The 23555-nt window shown below is 35.1% G+C and overlaps 1 protein-coding gene across 1 annotated transcript in view; it reads left to right on the plus strand.

Annotated features, from left to right (window-relative positions):
• The window catches only part of LOC141513277 (nidogen-1-like), a 95392-nt gene that overhangs the window by 35971 nt on the left and 35866 nt on the right, over positions 1–23555 (plus strand). The window contains exons 9-11 of the mRNA XM_074222962.1: positions 8102–8227; positions 14244–14393; positions 16092–16214. Coding sequence (XP_074079063.1) covers positions 8102–8227; positions 14244–14393; positions 16092–16214 — 399 coding nt within the window. The remainder of the gene's footprint in view (positions 1–8101; positions 8228–14243; positions 14394–16091; positions 16215–23555) is intronic.

The following is a 23555-nucleotide window of genomic DNA, read 5'->3' on the forward strand; positions in this document are numbered from 1 at the left end:
AGTTGAAAGGAATGAAACTATTATGCCATAAGAAATGAGGAAATGATGGTTTCAGAGAAAGCTGGGAAAATTTGAATAAACTGATTCATAGTGAAGTAAATAGAAGTAGAATAATTTATAAAGTGACAATATTGTAAAGACAAATAACTTTGAAGGATTAAAAACCCTATCAATTTAACTAGTATGAGAATCAATGATGTATCATGCTACTTACTCTTCACAAATAGGATGGACTCAAGATTTAGAATCAGTCATAGTTTTTTTGATGTACCCAATGCAAAGATTTGTTTTGCTTGATTATGTATATTTATTACAAGACTTTTACCTTTCTTTTATATCTGGTGAGGTGGGAGAAAGAAAAAATGCTTGCTAATTAAAAAACAAAATTAAATTTTAAAGAATTATAGTGTAGAAGTTGAAAGGAAATATCCCATTATGCTTGATTGGTATTCATGGACACTCCAGGACTCCTATAGGATAAGGAGAGATTGATAGGTAATGAACTGTAGTAGGGGAAGAAGTACCCATGGAGATGAAATTATGTGGCTGCATAAATACTGAAACATTTGAAGAACTTACAGAATTAGACTACTAAGAGCACTGTACCTTGTTCAGTTTAATTCAACAAATATTGATTAAGTACTGAGTACATGAAAAATATTCTATTAGGTGCACAGGAAAATATAAAGATAAGATATGCAAAATGAATTGGTAAGTGAGGTTCAAGTAAGGATCAGATGAGTTGTAATTTAATAGGCAAACACGAAGAGATAAGACATTTCAGGAATGGGGAGAAGTTTGAGCAAAATGATGAAAATGGGAGAGTATAGGACATGTTCACCTACCCAGTGAAGTAGATAGGACAAATAATGGGTACCATTTGTACAGTGCTTTAAGATTTGCACACACTTTACAAATATTATCTCATTTTGTCCTCACAAGAATCCTGGGAAGTAGAATTATTATTATTCTCCCCGGTTTACAGATGACAAAACTGAGGTAGGCAGCAGTTAAATGACTTGCCTGGGTCCACACAGCTAGTAAGCATCTGAATTTGGATTTGAATTTGGGTGGTTATTGACTACAATTCTCTATCCTTTGTATAACCAACAGTCTCATTTTAATCTCATTTTTTTTAAAAGGAGGGTAAACTAAGACTAGAGATTGAATGATTTATCTAAATTTATATAGTTAGTAGGTGGCAATGCCAGGATTTGAACTCGTTTTTTTTTTTGTTTCTGTATTCTATTCAGAGAAATATCTGGGTCTGGAATTTCCTCCAAGCTTTAGTGGCATAGAAAGTAGAAGTCCAAAATGAATTTCAGTCCTTTTGTCTAGCAACAGAGTCAGCAGCTGGTGTCCTAGACTTGGTTATGAAATCCACATTTGCAGAACATCTTTGTTGGGATACAGCTTGTAATTAGGATTATTATGTTTTTTGGAGCAGCTTTGTTTAGTGACTTCCCAACTATGTACAACACATTCCTTTTGTCTGAGATGGTGTATTTTAAGTATTTCACAGGATTCTGGTTCTCAGTATGTACTTTACAGAGTAAAACAATTTGGCTTGGGCTTTTGCCTCAATGTGAAATACTTTATAGGGCTGATGCTGCAAAACAAAAAACAAAAAAAAAAAAACCCTACTGCAAACAGATTTGTGTGAGTTCTTTTCCTTGGCTTGTGCATCATCTATTAGACCCACCCAACAATATAACACCCACCAGACAATTAATACAACTGATTAAATTAGCTATCTATGTTAGTCAGAGGAGATATTATTTTCCCCAAACACTAAAGCTTACTTTAAGGTATTTCAGAAGACAGAGTTTAGACAGACAGCCAATAAGCAGATTTCAGATTGTTAGAAATATCTGAACCCTAAGAAATTGTCTGACAAAGGAAATTACAGGGGTTCTTTTACTGGATTTGGGGATAGTACTGTTGCATTACTCATATACAGATCTGGGTTATAGACCTGGATTGCAGTCCCAGGATAAGAGGAACATTAATAGACCAGAGCTTATGACCAAAGGGGGAGGGGGCACCAAATTCACAATTCAGGATGGAAAAGAGTGTTTGTGCACTCACAGACCAAAGCACAATCCAGGAGAGATTCTTAGCTCTCACCTTGGACAAACTAAAAACTTCTAACCTCCAAGAGCTAGCTCTAACAGAAGCAGAATGAGAAGCTTGAACCTTGGGACAGTAGCCTACCTACCATAGTGGTAGAACCCTCTTTAGCACAGAGTTAATTGCCTGGAAAAATGAGCAAACAACAAAAAAGAACCTGACGATATGGAAAGGAAGATCAACATAAAAATTCAGATGAAAACAACAAAATCAAAACTCTACTGCATCTGAAGCCTCAAAGGAAAATGTGAATTGGTTTTAGGTCCAAAAAAGAATTTCTGGAAGAGTTCAAAAGGTATTTTTAAAATTAAATGAGAGAGGTAGAGGGAAATTAGAAAAAGATATGAGAGTGATGCAAGAAAATCATGAAAAAAGAAGTCAACAGTTTAGTAAACGAGGCACAAAAAATCATGAAGAAAAACACAATTTGAAAAAATATGCTAAATGGTCAAAAGAGGCACAAAAATCTATTGAAGAAAAGAACTTAAAATATTATTGGACAAATGGAAAGGAAGCACAAAAGCTCACTGAAGAAAATAATTCCTTAAAAATTAGAAGTGAAGTTATTTATTCCATGAGACATGAAGAAACAAACAAAATCGAAAGAATGAAAAAATAGAAGAAAATGTGAAATCTCTCTCTTTTTAAATAAATATCTCACTAGAACAAAAAAAAAACCTGGAAAATAGATCCAGGAGAGATGATTTAAGAATTACTGGGGGCAGCTAGGTGGCGCATGGGGTGGCTAGGTGGTGCAGTGGATAGAGCACCGGCCGTGGAGTCAGGAGTACCTGGGTTCAAATCCAGTCTCAGACACTTAATAATTACCTAGCTGTGTGGCCTTGGGCAAGCCACTTAACCCTGTTTGCCTTGCAAAAACCTAAAAAAAAAAAAAATTACTGGACTGACTATCTGAATAATTAAAAAAAAGTTTAGAAATCATCTTTTAAGAAACTATCAGGGAAAATTGCCCTGATTTTCTAGAACCAGAGAATAAATTAGAACCAGAAAGAATTCACTAATAACCTGCTAAAAGAGATCTCCAAATGAAATTTGGAATAGGAATATTATAACCAAATTCCAAAGATCCCAGGTTAAAGAGAAAATATTGTAAATAGCCAGCAAATAGCCACCAATAAAAAATTCAAATATCATGGAGCCAAAGTCAGTATAATACAAGATTTAGCAGCTTCTATATTTTTTTTAGTTTTTTTGCAAGGCAAATGGGGTTAAATGGCTTGCCCAAGGCCACACAGCTAGGTAATTATTAAGTGTCTGAGACCGGATTTGAACTCAGGTACTTTTGGACTCCAGGACTGGTGCTCTATCCACTGAGCCACCTAGCCACCCCTAGCAGCTTCTATATTAAAGGATCAGAGGGTATGGAATATGATATTTCAGAGGGCAAAGGAGCCAGGATTACATCCAAGAATACCTACCCAGAAAAGCTGAATATAATCAGTTACTTCAGGGGGCAAAATGAAATTCAATGAAGTAGGTAATTTTTAAGCATTCCTAAGAACTGAATAGAACTGAATGGAAAACTTGACTTTCAAATACCAGAATCAAGAGGAGTATAAAAAGGGTAAACATGAAAGAGAAACCATAAGAAATTCATAAACTATTTATATTCCTTCATGGGTAGATGATACTCAACTCCCAGGAACTTTCTCATTATTAGAGCAGTTAGTAGGAGTATACCCAGAGAGATAATATGGGTATGAGTTGAATATGATAGAATTATAACTAAAAAATAAAACTGGGGGGGGGGAATGCAAGGGGAGAAGTAGAATGGGGTAAATTATCTTACATAAAAGAGGCCTGAAAAAGCTTTTACAGTGGAGGGAAAGATGAGCAAGGTAGAGGGAAGGGTAGATTCTTATTCTCTTTGAAATTGGTTCAAAGATGGAATACTGTACACATTCAATTGGGTATAAGAATCTATCTTAACCTGCAAGAAAGTAGAAGGGAGTGAGCTGATAGAAGGGAGGGCAAACTGGGGGAAGCGGTAGTCAAAAGTAAAACACTTTTGAGGAAAGATAGAGTAAAAGGAGAGAAAAGAAGGTTAAAGAGGATAGAGGGAAATATACAGAAATAACTATTACAGTTGAGAAAACTGAGATGGAAGTCAAGTGACTTGCCCAGGGTCACACAGCTAGCAAATTTAGCTAGGCCATATTTAAACTTTGTTCTTCTGACTCTACACCTTGTGCTTTATCCACTGTGTCACCTAGCTGCCATTTGGCATAATTGGGTCTAATTTAGGTGACCCATAAAGTCAGACTGGACTTGATACTTAAAAAAGAATAATAAAATTTTCTACTTTCCATTTACAAATGAAGCTACTTTTCTCCAATTGATAAATTGAAGGCTAAGAAACACTGGTTTCATGGATTTAAGTTTATGCTGGAATTATATAGGAAAAATATTTATAGCAGCTCTTTATTTTGATTTATTTTTTAAAACGTTTTTAAAATGATCACTTACATTTTTAAATAATATCTTATTTTTCCCAATTATAGTATAGTTTTCAACAATCATTTTTATAAGATTTTGAGTTTCATTTTTTCTCCCTCCCTCCTCTCCCCTCCCATCCCCTCAAGATAGCAAGCCATCTGATAAAGATTATATATGTGCAATCATATCAAACATATTTCCACATTAATCACATTGTAAAAGAAGAAATAGATAAAAAGAAACCACATAAAAAAGGCAAAAATAGTATGCTTCAATTTGCATTCAGAGTGCATAGTTCTTTCTTCATTTTCCATCAAGAATGTTTTGGAATATTCTTGGATCATTGTATTGCTGAGTCAATCATAATCGATCATCAAACAATATTGCTGCTACTATGTACAATGTTCTCTTGGTTCAATCACTTCATTCAGCATAAGTTCATGTAAGTTTTTCCAGTTTTTCTGAAATCTTCCTATTCATCATTTCTTATAATAGTATTCTTTTACATTCATATACCACAACTTGTTTAGCCATTCCTCATTTTATAGTCACATTTACTCAATTTTTATTTCTATGGGGGCATCTAGATATCAATGCAGATCAGAACATGACCTGCACACACACCTCAATTGTAAAATGGGGACAATAACAAATGGCACCTACATCAGGATTGTTGTGAGGATATTATACTGAAAACCAGTTAGTATGATGACTGTTATATATAACAGCTTGCCTCCACCTCTTCAAAAAAGATACATTTTCCAAGTGGGTAATTTTAAGACACTTAAGACACTATGCTCTTTTTTTTCAGTTTTACCCATTTATTTATTTATTATTTTTATTTTTATTGAATTTTATAATTTTTCCCCTAATCTGTTCCCCTCCCAGAAGGCAGTCTAATAATCTTTACATTGTTTCCATGCTATTCATTGATCAAAATTGAATGTGTTGAGAGAAAAAACATTCTAAAGGAAAAAATAAAATATAAGAGATAGCAAAATTATATGATAAGATAACTTTTTAAAAATTAAAGCTAATAGTCTTTGGTCTTTGCTTAAACTTCACAATTCTTTCTTTGGATACAGATGGTATTCTCCATCACAGATGGTATTCTTTATCACAGATACCCTAAAATTGTCCCTGATTGTTGCACTGATGAAATGAGCAAATCCATTAAGAGTGATCATCAACCCCATGTTGCTTTTAGGGTATACAGTGTTCTTCTGGTTCTGCTCATCTCACTCAGCATCAGTTCATGTAAATCCTTCCAGGCTTCTCTGAATTCCCATCCTTCCTGTTTTCTAATAGAACAATAATGTACATAATGTACATATACCACAATTTGTTCAGCCATTCCCCAATTGATGGACATTCACTCAATTTCCAATTCTCTGATGCCACAGAACTGCTATAAATATTTTTATTTGAGTGATATTTTTATCCTTTTTCATGATCTCTTCAGAGTATAAACCCAGTGACACTATACTTCTTCTAAGAGTACCTTACACAAAGGTTTGTTGAAATGAATCTGACTGAACTCACTCAAAAAGCTTTGACAATAATACAGGTAAGAAATGATGAGGGTTGCAAAAAAAAGGAAGTGTCTATTTGACTAGAGAGGAGGAGAGAGCTATGGGAGAGTTATAAAAGTAGGAATGTCAAGATTTGGCAACAAATTAGATATATGGGGTAAGTGTGAGTGAGAAGTTGAAAATGGCACTGAGATTCCAATTCACTTATTCTTTTCAATTCTCTTTTCTGTTAAATGAGCATAGTAATATTGTGTTACCTATTTTCCAAGGTTGTTGTGAAGACATGCTATGAATAATAGAAAACTTATAAATGATAAACATGATATGAATATAAACTGATTTTATTAGAAATTAAATGATCGCTCTTTCATCACATTCAGCTTAGATCAATGTATACCATGGAAACAAAGTAAAGACTAACAGACTTTACCCCTGTGGGGGTGGGGGGAGGGAAGCGAGATTAGGGGGGGGGGAATTGTAAAATTCAAAATAAATAAATAAATTTATAAAAAAAGAAATCAAATGATCTTTCACTTTCCCTATTTGGGTAATTCCTCTTCTGTAGGTCACGATCTTTCTGTGCTTAGGACTTGTGGATAAGAAATTCATCAGCTGGTAGCTAAACTTCTGTGAGTTTAGGTGAGAACCTAGCCATACTGGTTTTTGGATAGCATATGAAGTCTGTCACTAGGCCGAGACTTACTGACATGCTCAGACATAGCTTTTCTGCCAAGGCCTTTATAAATGTCCCTCATACCATAAAGTTGCATCAGAGGAGGTCTTTGGTGGAAGAGGAAGTCTGGGGGTCAATGAAGGATTGCTTGGGTTGAAATCTTCCCTTTGCTGCTTACTATCCAAAATGAATTGGACAAATCATTTGCCCTACCTTGGCTTAAGTTTTACATCTATAAAATAAGGGAATGAAGTAAATGTTCATCTAAAGTCATCCCTTCTAGCTCTAATGCTGTGCTGTTTTTATTGTCATTATTGTATAACGAAAAGCAATAATAATAGTAATATAAAAAGAGAAGAAGAAGAATTGGTAGCTAAAGGCCACACTCAAGAAAATCTTGAATTAAGTCTTACCTATGATCCCACTAGTCAAGTAGCCAAGGGTAGTTTTCTTACTTTTTTATGTGAAGATTTTTATATTTCTTTCTAATTACATGTAAAAACAATTCTTTTTTTTTTAATTTTGAATTCCCATTTCTCTCACTCTCTACTTTCCTTACTCTCTCCTTGAGGCAGAAAACAGATATATATTATATATATGCAAAATGTATTTTGATATTAGCCATGTTGCAAAAAAAAAAACACAACACAGATATAGACAAATAAAAAGTATGCTTTGATCTGCATTCAGACTCCATCAGTTCTTTCTCTGGAGGGGGAGAGTATTTTCCAGCATAAGTTCTTCAGAATTGTCTTGAATTATTATACTGCTGAAAATAGCTAAATCATTCACAGTTGACCATTATAGAATATTGATGTTCTGGTTCTGTTTACTTTACTTTGTTTCAGTTCATGTAAGTCTTCCTATGTTTTTCTAAAATCATCCTACTCATCATTTTTTATAACACAGTAGTGTTCCATCACAATCATATACCACAACTTATTCAACTATTCCTCAATTGATGAATATTCTCTCAGTTTCTATTTCTTTCGGAGTGGCCATGTAGTGCAGTAAATAGAGCATTGAATTCTGGAGTCGGGAGGACCCGAGTTCTAATCCGGCCTTGGACACTAACTACCTGTATGACTCTGGGCAAGCCAATTGATTGCTGCCCCCCCCCCCCAATGTAGTTCTTTGCATAGGTAACTTTCTTAACTTCTACCTGACCCAGACAAATCTTTAAGATTAGATTTCAGATGAATTACAGATTTTGATTGGTAGAGAAATTGTACTGGAGAGTTACTTAGTCTGATACAGGTACAGGACTGAATAAAAAAAATGAAATCTTCTACATTCTTGTCTATTCTAGATATTGATGAATGCACAGAGCAGCCAACAGTCTGCGGAAGCAATGCCATCTGCAATAATCATCCAGGAACCTTCCGTTGCGAGTGTATCGAGGGCTACCAGTTTTCTGATGAAGGCGTGTGTGTATGTAAGTTATTAGTGTAAGATTTAAGATTCTCAAGTATCTCTTTGTTTTATGGTTTCTCTCTTGTTTTAAGACTATCAAAGTCTTTATAATGTCACTGAGGGAGGTGAGGTGGGTGCTAGTTATATGTTAGTTGTTTAATTATGTTTTTAGATGGTGATGATGAAGGGGAGAGACATGGAGGAAGGCCCAGATTGGTTCAGGATTTCTACTTTATTCCTATGGGTATACTTTGTCTCACTGGTTCCAAGAATTTTTAGTTCAAAGATTGTTGGAACTCTCCAGGTCTGAAGGGGGAAGGGCACTGGACATGATATCTGAGCTCAGCACTTCTTCCCAAATTTAAAACAGTTCTGCCTTTTATGCTGTCCATGAACTCTCTCTTTGTCCTTTCTCCACTGTTTGGCAAACCCGGATATGCTTGATGTTTGTTCTGTCTTGGAGCCCTGGATGAGGCTTTGCAGAGGTCCAGAGGTGAGATGGTTTCACAGGGGCGGGAAGGAACAGGCAGTTCTCATTTTGAGCAAGACCCAAACATCTGTGCTTTGAGGCCCTTCCCTTTTCTCTTCTCTGGATCCTTTCAGAAAATTGAGATTTTTCAGCTCCGGTGAATTTTATTTTTGTATTTAAATCTTGATTTATTCTTCTTGATTTCCTCCTCCAGAGTTTCATTAAACTTCAACTTAAAAGGGTGAGAAAATTCCCTTTGTCTGGTGATACTCTGTGACCAGAGCCATACCATAGCTATATGCTCTGAGGTTATATGCTATCTGTATATAAGTTACATATTGTGGCCAGGCTTACACTGAATATATAGAAAGAGACCTCAAAGAATTTGTTGATTTCTAGATATGATCCTATCCTTGATTCATTTAAGACACTTGGAACAATACTTGGTTTTCTTGAGTCTAATAATGACAATAATAACTACATCAACAATTTATATACAGCACTTTAAGGTTTGCAAGATGCTTTGTTTTCTTTATCTTATTTGAGCTTCGTAACATCCCTGGGAATTATATGCTATTATTATGTCTATACTATAGATTATAAAGCAGCAGTTCTGAAAGGTTAAAGAACTCTCAGGGTCTTAAGTTAAATGACATTCCTATGGAACTGCAGCTGGTGAATAAATTGAAACCCATGTCTTTCCTGACTGCAAGACTAGCATTCTATCTGCTACATCATGTATCATAAATAAAGATCAGTGTTGAGATGCTGTATGTCATCTTTTTTTTTTTAAGTCCATGAATAAAAGACATACTGAGCAACTCAGTAATCCAATGATTTGGGCACTGATTCTAACTACTCCATTAATTAAAGAAAACTAGCAGAAATAATTATAACCCCCAACCTCTCCTCTTCCAAACTCCTAGCAAATCATCCTTTTTTTTTTAAATCCCTTTTGTGGGTCCATAAGAAAAAAAGTTAACAGCTTAAAGTTCTTTTAAGATAACTAATTTATCAGCAAATTTTACTTCTCCTTCACTTAACTGGTGCAATTGTTCTTGCTAGGTTGCAAACCTAGATAGGAACTCTCTAGCCTGAGATCAGATAAGATATGTTTGAGGAGGGGAAGCTGAAGAGGTGAGCTTGCAAAGCTGAGGAAGTCAGAAATGCTTCCTGTTCATTGCAAAGGGGCCTGGGTTTAACTTGTCAGGATTTGGGATGTGTATGTGTTCTTATGTGGACATATACAATATACACATACAAATACACACATATTTTTTATCTCTATATATTTACATTTATGTATTGTTATTTTGGAAGTAGCTGCTTTTGAGTGTTGTCTTCCTTTGAATTTTCTATCTGTTTTCCTCTTTCTCTTTTCACTGATGGCAAAGCTCAGAACTATTACAGTTTATTTGAAAATATCAGTTGCATAACATGATTGGTGGGAGGGAGGGTAGGAATTAAGCCAACCTTAGCTTCAGTTGTGATGTAGACCAAAGTTTATCTCTTGTGCTTCCCACCCTATTCTCTTGCGACATCATTATCCACATACTCTCACTCTTTGACCCTAAAAAAGTTTCATTAAGTAAAGAGTCATGTTTAAAATAACCACTTTTTCTATCCAAATAAAAGCCTACCTCCCTGCCTAAGTTATATGTGATTTTAATTTCAACATTTTAACTTGTTAGGACATATGGTATATATGCTCTTAATTTTATTTCTACAGTTTAAAAAGTAGGTTTATTTTTCTTGATTCTCCCTTCCCTCTTAGTGATCACCATCCTTCATGTCCCTTCTTTTTTCTTCTGTATTTCCTCTCTTTCTCCTCCCAGTTTTGGTTCCTTCCTTTTTTTCCCTCCCTTTTCACTTCCATCTTCCTGCCTTTTTTAGTGTTCTATTCCACCCTTTCTCTGTCATATCGCTTCCTTTTCTTTCTCAATTTTTTTCCTTTCTCCATATTCCCTTGCCATTTAACTTGAAAGGAAAGAAAGAAGGGAGAAATAGTGAGAATTTGGGACAGCAATAAAAGTTGAGATAGATTTGATAGAATCACTGGGAGAAATAAGTTCATTCATTCAACAACTTTTTTTTAAAGCCCATTGTATTCAGAGCACTACATTATTTATTATGTTTATTTATATATTATATTTATAATATTTATTTATATTTATATATTATATATTTAACCCTGTCCTCATGAAGTTACAGGTTAACAGAACCTGGCTTAGATTTCTCCAAGTCAGAGCATATTCCTTTTTCAAGACTTCTCATAGAAATGCAAAGAAAGAGAAAAGTCAAACCTTCCAAAACATGAGTGTTGTGTTAAGTTCTCAGCTATAAAGTATCCATAGGAGGGAAATTCAAGGTGGGGAATGGTCATCAGTCTATATCAGTGAAGATCAGTTGATAGAACTAGGAATATTTAATTGTGAAAAAGGAATAGCTCTCTTCAGGTATTTGAAGGTCTATTTACTTGTCCTATTTGTCCAAAGAATAGAACCAAGAGCAATCAGCAGTGGTTGCAAAGAGGTTTGATTAATTTAGACTTGATATCAGGAAAATTTAGCTATAAATTAATCCTGACCAAAAGTATAATAGACTGCCTCGAGAGGTGGTAGCTTCCTTTTCTTTGGAGGTCTCTTAACAGAAACTAGATAGGCTTGTTACGTGTTATAGTAGGCATTTTTTTCAATAAAGTGTTGAACTAATTTTCAATAAAGTATTGAACTAATTAGTATTCTGTGAAGATTTTTTTCCAAGCCTTGCTTCTGCCATATCCTGGCTTTCCCCATCTTTGTTTGGCCCATCTACTTTAGATTGCAGAGAAGCTACCATATTTGTCTCCATTCTGTATGTGATGGACTTCTGATGATCATCTCACTGGATAATTCCTTGACTGTAAAAAATGTCTATCTTTCAATGCTCTTAGAATCGATTTACACAATAATCACTGTCTAGGTCTATGTAAAAGAGACCAGATGTCCCTGGAGGCAAGAACTGGGCTCCTAAGTCACTTTTGACCAATAATGACTAACAAATCAGTGTTTTAGGTAGTAAACAGTTAAGACTATCAGTTGCAGAGAAGATGTTGACTTCCATTGCTATGGGTTCTATCTCAGTGAAATCACATCTCTGGTCCTAAATCCCTAAATGTATGTGTTTATTTTATCTAAGCATTCCCCTCCCCAGTTCTTCCAGAGCGTTCCCTTAATTTTGCTGAGCTAACCTAAAAAAGAATGAATGGTAGAGATAAAAGGATAAGAAGGAGGAAGGAGGATATAAAGAAAGGCTCTGCCTTCCCTCTAGAGCCCAGGTTGACTAGGTAAAGTCCTTTTGCCTTGAATGTCACTAGCCAGGTGCTAGGCCTGAAGTCAGAAGGAACTGGGTTCAAATCCCTCATGAGACTCTGACCAAGTCACTTAATTGTTGCTTCCTTCCATTGTTCAACTGTAAAATAGAGAACTTGTGTCAATCAAAAGAAGTAGTATTTGTTAAACACAACACAGAGCCTGCTAAATAGTAAACTTTATATAAATGCTTATTCTGTTCCTCTCCCTGTTCCTTTTCAACAAGATTCATAATCCCTTTGTAGATTCACTATATACATAAAGTTGATTTATTTTCGAGGAAGAGCCTGAACAAAATTCCTGACCATCCCTAGGAATTTTAAAGCCTGTAATTTTGAGGGCCATTGTATTTTTCTAGTTCCTAGTTCTCACTTTGAAGACTCAACATTACAGGTTGGCTCTTGGTTCTCAAATTCTTTGGTAACCCTCTTGTTTGGTAAAGAATTTTGATCTAAGAGTCCATTTGTTTATATACTGTAATGCTCCCAAAGGAAGAGAAGTATATCTAATCTTTGTTTATCTTGTTTCAAGTGAGTTGACCCAATTCATTGAAGAGGAGGATTAAGGGTCCTGCTTTAGGAGTCACAAAAATAGTTTTGGTACTAATCCTAAAGTTTTCTTTTTTCCTTTTTCTTTTTATGCCTGCATTCTCTCTCCTGGCTATTTTCTACCCCACATATACATTGAGAAACCAGGAAGGGAAAAACAAAAATATGTATAGTTAAGGCAAAACAAATTCCCCATTGACTATATTTTTAAAAATTCTTCCAATTTGCACTCTGGCTTCATCACTTTTCTTTCTGGGAGTGAGCAGCATGTTTCATCATGAATCTTCTGGAATTGTCACTGCTCGCTGTATCGAATCAGAGTTCTAAGTCTTTCTAAGTTTTCTTTACAATATTGTACAAATTGTTCTCCTTCTGCTTACTTCATTTTGCGTCGTTCATACAAGTCTTCCCAGATTTCTTTTAAACCATCATATTCATCATTTCTCACTGCACTAAAGTTAGCCCCAAAGTTCCCATACTCTTTTCTTTATTCCACATCTATGTTTCTTGGAATGTAATGGGGATAACAGAGACAAATTTACTTGCAGAATTGGTGACTGGAGCTGCAAGGCATCCCAGAAATCTGAGCTGAGGGACCTTTGCTTTCATCTTTAAATTCCTAGTTTTATGTCAAATCCAAAAGATAACCTATAATTTACACCTCCTTATCACTGGGCAAAAGTTTTAGAGCTGACATAGGTTGGAGGTCATCTAATAGAACATTGTCAGTTTATAAATGAGAAAACCAAGACCTGGAAATTTAGATGACTTATCCAAGTCTTACAAGTGGTAAGTAGCAGAATTGATTGGATTTTCAGCCCAAGTTGAATCCAAATTCTTTTACTTCAGATCCAGTAAGCTCTCTCCTTGATAGCATACTGCTTCTTCTGATCTTCCTCTGTCTTCCTCCATCTTCCCTGGCTTCCAGCAAGGGAAGCAAGCTGGTTAAATGATACAACAGATAGATCTGGACTCAAGAAGATCCAAGTTCAAATCTGATCTCAAACACTTTCTCTGTAATCCTAGGAAAGATATTTACCCTCTTGTCTGTCTCAGTTTCTTCCTAGTTATAAGGATAAAATGAGATCATACCTGGAAAGTGGTTTGAAAACCTCAAAGGTTATATAAATGCTATTACTATTTATTATTATGATATTTCTTTCTCCATGTGAGCATCCCACATAGTTTTCTTTGGTGAATTTTGAATGAATCTTCACAACAGAAGCCCCAAATTCTGTATATGGGCTAGAAAATGTCATTGTAGAAAATGTCATTCTTCTTAAATTCTTTTTTTAAGGCTGCTGAATATAATTTTATTGAATTATATTTAATAAAAAAGGCATTTAACATTTCTGCTTTTCTCCATTTTCCACAAGATTTTCCATACTCTAGTAAATCATTATTTTCTGTGAAAGTGCCATGCACTCATAAGAAATAGATATACTCATTTCCATTCCTCTGCAGTATTCTCAGAGAGTTATCTAGATTTTCTAATTTCTTTTCAGATACTTTAATATTCTTGTTTATTTTTTATTCTATTTTATTTGGGTCTCTTCTTAAATTCTTGACATTGAACAAACATCTTTAGCAAGTGGGTAACCATAGGAAATAGAGTTATTTGTTGTTTAAATGGAAATTTGATTTAGAACCTTCTGTAAATCTGTCTTGTAGCTATTATTGATGATCGCCCTATCAACTATTGTGCAACTGGACTCCACAATTGTGACATACCTCAGAGGGCACAGTGCATATATACTGGAGGTTCCTCTTACCACTGTTCCTGTTTGCCTGGTTTCTTAGGAGATGGGCATGCCTGCCAAGGTACATGAAGCTTCTTTTTCTTTCCTCAATTGGCGCATAAAAATGAATACAAAGCAACGTATCTTAGCCTAGGTTTCTGTGGGAAAGTTCCGTGTTGATAGTAAATTCTTTGCCCACCCCAATAATCCTTTATAGGGTCAAAAACAATTATTATTTTAACTGTATAGGATAAGAAATGTGTTTGTTCTATGTATTTGCCTTCCTTGAATATAACAAACAAGAATCCACCTATCCTCTTGCAATTAATATTAATAAGTGAATAAATAGCAATTGTGTTAACTTTTTTTGGTAGCTGTTGTTTTTATTTTTTTTAAGATTTTGCAAGGCAATGGGGTTAAGTGGCTTGCCCAAGGCCACACAGCTAGGTAATTATTAAGTGTCTGAGACCGGATTTGAACCCAGGTACTCCTGACTCCAAGGCTGGTGCTTTATCCACTATGCCACCTAGTCGCCCCTTAGCTGTTATTTTTAAAGTGGAAGCATAAGATAAATTTTAAAGTTAAATGAATGAAAGCTAGAATTTTCAAGGCTGGCACTCAGATGAATTCAAGGTCCCTTTTAGAACTATGCTTCTGTATTTTGCTCTATCCAAAAACCTTCACAAATTCTTTTAAAAGTTACCTTCAGTAAAATGAGCTATGAGCACAGTGCCCCAAGTCTCTTGATATACAATACAAAGTATTGTATTTCTGGTAAATGAATTTTTAAAAAATTGATCCTGAGATACATTCAGATCTGAACTTTTTGCTACAGAGTCTGTTTATCTGTTTTACTTTGTTTCTCAAAAGATTTAAATTCAAGAAATAAACAGATTCAAGGTGGAAGTATAACAATCAAAGAATTCCTTTTATAAAGTGAAAAATCTTTGAGAGGAAAAAAATCATCTCCTCATTCTCCCTTTATTATTGTGGTTCAGGGAATAGAGCATTGGCCTTGGAGTCGAGAGGATAGGAATTCAAATCCAACCTTAGACACTTGCCACTTAATTGCTGTGTGACCTTGGGCAAGTCACTTAACCCTGATTGCCTCACATCCAGGGTCATCAACAGTTGTCCTGCTCCATTTCTGGCCACTGGACCTAAATGGCTCTGGAAGACAAAGTGAGACTGGTGACTTAGCACAGTACTCCTTTCACTCAAATCCAATTTACTTGTTTGTCATGGCATCACTTCCCTGATATCATGGTCTTCTTCTTCTTCAAGAATGAAGGACAAACTAGGTTTAGAAATTTCCTCAAAGAAAGTCATCCTTGTTTATATATTTGTTAGAAGGAAATCAGAGAGATTTTATATGCTGAGGATTAAGATAGTGAGTACTAGTACTTGTTCAGGAACTACCTCCCCTCTACTGTAATGAATGATTTCACTCAGGCTGCAATGATAAGGGGGTGGACTATGGGGGAAAAGAAAGAAGAGAAGCATTTGTTAAGGCTTCTATGTCAAACACTTTACAAATATTGCTTCATTTGGTCTTTACAACATCCTGAGAGATTGGTGCCATTATTACCTCCATTTTACAGATGAGGAAACTCAGGCAAATAGAGGTTAAGTAATTTACCCCAGGATTTGAATTTGGGTTGCATTTGAACTCAGATCTTCCTGACTCCAGGCTTAGTTCTCTATGCAGCATATCACCTAACTGCATAACTGATGAAGAGAAATCAGATTAACCTATGATCTCATATTTTTTTTTTTGCAGATGTAGATGAATGCCAACAAAATCGTTGTCATCCAGATGCTTTCTGTTACAATTCTCCAGGGTCCTTTGTTTGCCAATGTAAGCCTGGATATCAGGGCAATGGTTTCCAATGCACTCCAGGAGGTAAGACTTAGAGTTGCAATATAAATCTAACTCTTCCTATTTTGATGCTGGGCATTCAGGAAAGGAAATGAAATGAATGGCAGCTTGAATTTTTGCCCCAAAAATATAGAGCATGGGATGCATGATCTTTTCCTCCTCCCCAAAAAAGAGGTATAATATCATCACTTTTTTTTTAGGGTGTTTTTTTTTTGCAAGGCAAATAGAATTAAGTGGCTTGCCCAAGACCACACAGCTAGGTAATTATTAAGTGTCTGAGGCCGGATTTGAACTCAGGTACTCCTGACTCCAGGGCTGGTGCTCTATCCACTGCGTCACCTAGCTACCCCATATCATCACCTTTTAATCAATATTTATCAAATTCCCACTGTGATTGGACACTATTCTAGATACTGCTATTAAGTCATTTTCCTAAAATTAGAGGTTGGCTCTCAAGTCTTGGTATTGGCAAAAAAGTTCCAAGGATATCAGGGAAACAGGAGCTAAGGGATTTCAATTAGCTTCTAAGTGATGGAAATCTTGAACAGCGTTTTTCCAAGTTCCACTGACTATGTTTTGAATACTAGAGTGATTTTAACATGTTAATATCATCCCTTTTCTCTGCTTTTGCCTATGAATTTGCATTATACTCAGTAATAGTAGAGTTGGCTTTATAGAAAGATAGAATTTGATATTAGCTAATTTAGGTAATTCTACTAGGAGAGAGATCTTTTTTGATAATAGTCTTTATATTCTGTTAAAATTCAAAATATCCTTGGTCATGCCACATCTTAAGCTTCATAAATTAATTATATCTTAATATAAGTGAGTTTTTCAGAACTTTTTTCTGTTGATGATTTTACATTTTATTTCAACTTATTAAATTTAATTTAATTCTATGACCATGCATTTATTTTCTCTCCCTCCTATGTCCCTACCTCTATTTGAAAAAAAACACATCAAAACCTTCATAGCAAATATATTTATGAAGGTTTTAGTTTTTTCATAATTGGTTATACATTGATTAGAGTTCTTAAAGTTGTTCATCTTTTAAAGATGTTGCTATTCTCCAAATTATTCTCCCAGATCTGCTTACTTTTTTGCAGCACTTCATACAAGTTGTCTCAGTTTTCTTTGAAATTATTTCATCTTCATTTTTAAAGCACAATAGTACTCTATTACATCAGATGCTACAATTAGATTAATCAATCTCCAATTTACACCAAAAAGAGCTGCTATCTCTATTTTTATACATAAAAATATTTTTTCTCTTTGATTTCTTTTTTTATTGTTTTTTTATTAAAGGTATTATTTGAGTTTTACAATTTTCCCCCCATCTTACTTCCCTCCCTCCACACCCCCCCCCCACGGAAAGCACTCTGTCAGTCTTTACTTTGTTTCCTTGTTGTACATTGATCCAAATTGAGTGTGATGAGAGAGAAATCATAACCTTAAGGAACAGACAAGAAGTCTAAGAGGTAACAAGATCCGGCAATAAGATATCTGTTTTTTTCTAAATTAAAGGGAATAGTCCTTGAACTTTGTTCAAACTCCATGGCTCTTTATCTGGATACAGATGGCACTCTCCTTTGCAGACAGCCCAGAATTGTTCCTGATTGTTGCACTGATGGAATGAGTGAGTCCATCAAGGTTGATCATCACCCCCATGTTGTTGTTAGGGTGTACAGTGTTTTTCTGGTTCTGCTCATCTCACTCAGCATCAGTTCATGCAAATCCCTTCAGGCTTCCCTGAAATCCAATCCCTCCTGGTTTCTAATAGAACAATAGTGTTCCATGACATACATATACCACAGTTTGCTAAGCCATTCCCCATTTGAAGGACATTTACTTGATTTCCAGTTCTTTGCCACCACAAACAGGGCTGCTATAAATATTTTTGTACAAGTAATGTTTTTACCCTTTTTCATCATCTCTTCAGGGTATAGACCCAGTAGTGGTATTGCTGGGTCAAAGGGTATGCACATTTTTGTTGCCCTTTGGGTGTAGTTCCAAATAGCTCTCCAGAAAGGTTGGATGAGTTCATAGCTCCACCAACAATGTAATAGTGTCCCAGATGTCCCACAACCCTTCCAACAATGATCATTATCCTTTCTGGTCATATTGGCCACTCTGAGAGGTGTGAGGTGATACCTCAGTTTCTCTTTGATTTCTTTGGGGTCTAAGTCTAGAAGTGGTATCTATGCACAGTATACTGATTTTGGGGGCAATGGTTCCAAATTACTTTGCAAAATATCTGGTCTAAATTATAGCTTTACTAATAAGGCATTAGAGTGACTGTTTTTACACAACCCTTCCCTCATTTGACATTTTCTTCAAGCTGATCTACATGAGGCAGATGTGCTTTAATTAGCATGTCTCTAACTCTTGGAACTTTTTTTTTCATGGCTATTGTTTGGAGTTCTTCCTTTGAAAGCTGCCTACCCATAATCTTTGACCATTTATCAATAGGGGAATGGATCTTATTCTTACAAATTTTAATTATTTCCATATATCTTGGAAATGTGATTTTTATCAAAATAACTGGCTGCAGGATGATATCCCCAGGTAACTGTTTTGCCTCCCATTTTAACTCTTTTGGTGCTGAAATTTTTTTCTTTTTGTCCCATTGCTGAATATTTTGGGCCATCAATTATAGTTGCAGTTTATGCTAGTTCCTATCTAACTACCCTTTAAATGAACTTAAAACAACTAAATAACAAATAAAACTTGCAGAAAAACATGTATTTTTCAACAAATATGATCCCACATCAAAAGAGTTAAATACTTTCATTTATGCAAAAATTTAATTTTACATAATCAAAATGTTCATTTCATCTTCAATTACTACACTTTTTTTAAATGGGAAAGGAAGCTTTCAGCTTTGTATAGCAGTTTGCTGGCACAGTGGATAAAGTGTCAAGCCATGAGTTAGAAGATTCATCTTCCTGAGTTCAGATCTCGCCTAAATGACAATTACTAGCTATATAACCCTGAGTAAGTCATATAACTCTTTGCCTCAGTTTCCTCATTTGTAAAATGATCTGGAAAAGGAAATGGTGAACCACTCCGAAGAATCAGATGCAATTGAAATGACTAAACAACAACTAAGCTACAGTTTTAAGAAAGTGAAGGGAAAAAGGAAAAAAAGGAAGACAAAGGATCTCAAAGTTGTTTCCTTTACAGTTTTGTACCTTGCAAATTATGGAGGCTAGCTAAATGGTGTAGTTGATAGGAAGTCCCGAGTTTAAAGGTGACCTCAGATATTTAGCTCTGGATAAGTCACTTAATCGCTATCTGCCTCAGTTTCTTTGATTGTAAAATGGGAATAATTAATAGCACAATGTTATTATGAGTATCAAATTTGATAATATTTATAAAGTGCTTAGTATATTGCCTGGTGTACAGAGGGCAATTAATTAATGTTTGCTGTCTAGAGACATTTGTTACATCTTTAGATATCCTGGTACAAGTATAAACCGGATGAGATGCTACAAGTTTCTTATGGAGATTCTATGATTAGTTGACAGGATTTCTCTTTGTTGTTACTGTTGGTCAGATATATCTTTGCCACTTTGAACGACTTAACTGTGAAGAGAAAATCTTCTCAGTCCATGTTCTTATTAAGGTCAATAACCATAACTAACTATTGCATGAAAAACTTAATTGAGGGTTTAACTATGTATTTTTCTTTCTTTCTTTTTTGTTTGGGTCTGTTTTCTTTGGCCCTAAGGAAATTCTAGGTTAATTGAAACCAAATTTATTTCTGATAGACTTTCATGGAAAAATATGCGAGAGGACAAAAAGTGACCTCTAACATCCTTCCTTAGCTCTAGTGCCGAGTTAGTTATCTCCTCATGTTAACTCTTGCCTTCATTCTGATTTTTTTTTAAGTTAACAAAATAGGTGTTGTCTTGGTAGCATTTTTTAAATTTATTTTTATATATTTATAAATTTTTGTTATATTTTAAGTTCCAAACTGCCCCCTTCCTTGTACTAGAGAAAAATCATCATTTGACGGAGATAGAAATATGTAAAATAATACTATGCATACTTCTGTTTACCGATTCTTTGAGATGGATACTTCTTTCTTCATAGGTCCTTTGTAGTTGATTTAAGTATTTACAATACTCAGAATAAGTTAGTTGTTTAGTTATTTTATAGACATTATTATTACTATATACAATGTCCTCTTGATTCTGCTTGTTTCCCTATTCATTATTTCATTCAAATCTTTCCACGTTTTTCTAAAATCAACCAGTTCATAATTTCTTATATCACAGTGGTATTCCATTACAATCCTAATGTACCACAATGTATTAGTTATTACCCTCAATTTCCAGTTCTTTGCCACCAAAAAGTAAGCTAATATAACTATTCTATAACATAAAGGTTTTTTTTTTCCTTTTACCCTAGTCATCTTTGGAAACAGACCTAATTGTGGTATTTCTGGGTCAAACTCTTTGGGTAAAATTACAGATTGTTCTACAAAATGGTTAGTTCAGTTCATAATTCCATCAATGCTGTATTGACAGTCCAAATTTTTCATATCCCCTCCAACATTTGTCATTTTCCCCTTCTATCTATTTTGGTCACATGGTAGCATTTTTAAAAAATTCATTTTATTTTATTTTAGGCAATGGGATTAAGTAATTTGCCCAATTTACCTACAGCTAGGTAATTATTAAGTGTATGAGGCTGGATTTGAACTCAGGTCTTCCCAACTCCAAGGCCGATGCTTTATCCACTGCGCCACCTAGCTGCCCCCACATGGTAGCATTTTTAATAAAATTCCTCCCTGAGGAAATTCTGAGAATTCATGACTCTTAACTCCCCAGTTTTATGTACTAGGTAACTCATCTGTAATTTAATAAATAAATCTTAGAGAGTTATTTGAAGTTCAGCAATTCACCAGTGGTCACATAGGTAGTACATGCCAGATGGATTTTTTTTTTTTTTTTAGGATTTTGCAAGGCAAATAGGGTTAAGTGGCTTGCTGAAGACCACACAGCTAGGTAATTATTAAGTGTCTGAGGTCAGATTTGAACTCAGGTACTCCTGACTACAGGGCCAGTGCTCTATCCACTATGCCACCTAGCTGCCCCATGTCAGATGGATTTGACCCTAAATCCTCCTAACTCAAGGTCCATTACTTCTATTCCAGAGGTTTGTAAACATTTTGGTCTCAGGACCCTTTTACGATATTAAAAACAAAGAACTTTTCTTTTACGTATTTAAAACTTGCATAAATAAATTTTTAAAATATTTAATTCACTTTAATGTAACAATAAGTTAATTATAATTTACATAAATAACATTTTTAATGAAAAGTAACTGTTTATTAAAAATTATTGAAGGAGTGTCATTATTTGATATATTTTTACAAGCCTCTTTAATGTCTGGCTTAATAGAAAACAGCTGGATTCTGTATCTGCCTCTACATTTAATCTGTTATTATATGTTTTGTTTAAAGTATATGAAGGAAATCTGACCTCACTTAGAAATGTAGTTAGTAAAAGGAAGAGTATTTTAGTAGTCAAGTAACATTTTAGTATTATTATGAAAATAGTTTTGACCTCAGGAACCCCCTGAAAAAAAATCTTGGAAACTCCTAAGAGTTCTCAGATTTCTCTTCAAGGATTGCTATGGCTTTAATATAAAAAAAAATCTCACCCTGTCTCTGTCTCTCCCCTCTCCTCTTTCCCTGTCTCACTCTCCTTTCTTTTTTTTCCCTCTATGCCTTTCTGTTCTTGTCTCTCTGTCTTTCACTGTTTTTGTTTCCGCATCTGTTCATCTCTCTCACTTCTTTCATAACTAGACAGTACTGCATTTATTATTGAAAACAATCAGACACTTCTCAGACTAGTAAAAAATAGTCAGTTTGATATAATGTATAGACTTGGGTTCAAATGATGCTCCAGGTGACACAGTGGATAGAGCACCAGCCCTGGAGTCAGGAGGACCTGAGTTCAAATGCAGACTCAGACACCTAATAATTACCTGTGTGACCTTGGGCAAGTCACTTAACCCCATTGCCTTGCAAAAACTAAAAAAAAATGGTAATGCTCTAATATCTACTATTTGACCTAAGCACCTATCAAATATTATCAGAAACTATTTTGGGCCCCAAATTTGACATTATAGGCTTTTAAATTCAGCTGCTTTTTGTGGAAAGAAAAAGTTTCAAAATCAGTTTGTAGGCATTAGTCCCTCAATTTTGATCTCCTCTTCTGTTAAATGAGAGAAAATTATACTTGGAGTACCTATGTTAAAGATTGTTGTAGGGCTCAAATGAAATAATGCAAGCAAAAAACACCTTGTAAAATTTAAAGCACCACATAAATAGTAGTTAATACTACCAGGTCCCATTCTATGTTATGTATTATTCTCTAAACCAGTCATATTACTTAATATCCTTACCCTCAATAGCTCTTATTAATCAAAACAAAATGTTAGATAAGTGCCTATCTAGGAAAATAAGTACTCACAAATTTTACATTTTTATTATCATGACCAGTGCTTTTAAAATAAAAGTTTAAGTTTAAATACTTTCCATTCAGATACAAGCTATCTGAAATCTTTTGGTTTTGCACAGGAGAATTTATCTGGGACAAACTTTTCATTTCCTAAATTGCACTGGAGATTTGCGAGCCTGCTGGTGCATTCTGGAAGTAGTCAGCTTTTTAATAATGTAAAATTTCATCAGAGTTTGAGCCATAATGTTCTAGCAGCTCTTCAGAATGACTGGAGTTCATTATTTCTTTTATGCACGCTTCACTTAAGCAGTTCAAAACAAAACAGATGTTTGATTTTTGCTTCTCTCCTTGCACCCCCTGAAGACTTTGTTTACCAAACAGAAATGAATCCAGGCATATGGGCATGTGAACTATAGTGGGAGAATGAGGAAATGTAGTGACCAATCTACAGAATCATTGGTGGATTTACCCCTTCCCACTTGACAAATTGCATCTCTGTCATCTTGCTTCTCATTTGCCATGCTTCACTGCCCGGTGTTGTCCAGTGTGTGTGTAAACCCATCCATTTCTTCCAGGGGAAATTCTATGGTCAAGAATTTTCCTAGAACCTCAAAGCTAACTATAGTCTTTGAAGTGGGAGTGGGGGTGCAGTGTTTGGGCTGCAGGGGGAAGGATAGACCCTGGGAAACCCTAGGAGGGTTAATCATGAACATTCCTAGCGAATGGATGGTTAGAGAGCTCTGTTGTCAGAAAAGGAATCTTTAAAAAAAAAAGACAGATGTCAGTGACACTGACATCTCATGTGGATTCTCCCCTCAAGGAGAGAACCAGTTTAATTTACACTAGAAGTATATGAAGTAAATCCATGGACTCTCAAATACTGATGACGATC

This window comes from Macrotis lagotis, chromosome 2 (assembly GCF_037893015.1).
Source record: "Macrotis lagotis isolate mMagLag1 chromosome 2, bilby.v1.9.chrom.fasta, whole genome shotgun sequence".
NCBI classification, from domain to species: domain Eukaryota; kingdom Metazoa; phylum Chordata; class Mammalia; order Peramelemorphia; family Peramelidae; genus Macrotis; species Macrotis lagotis.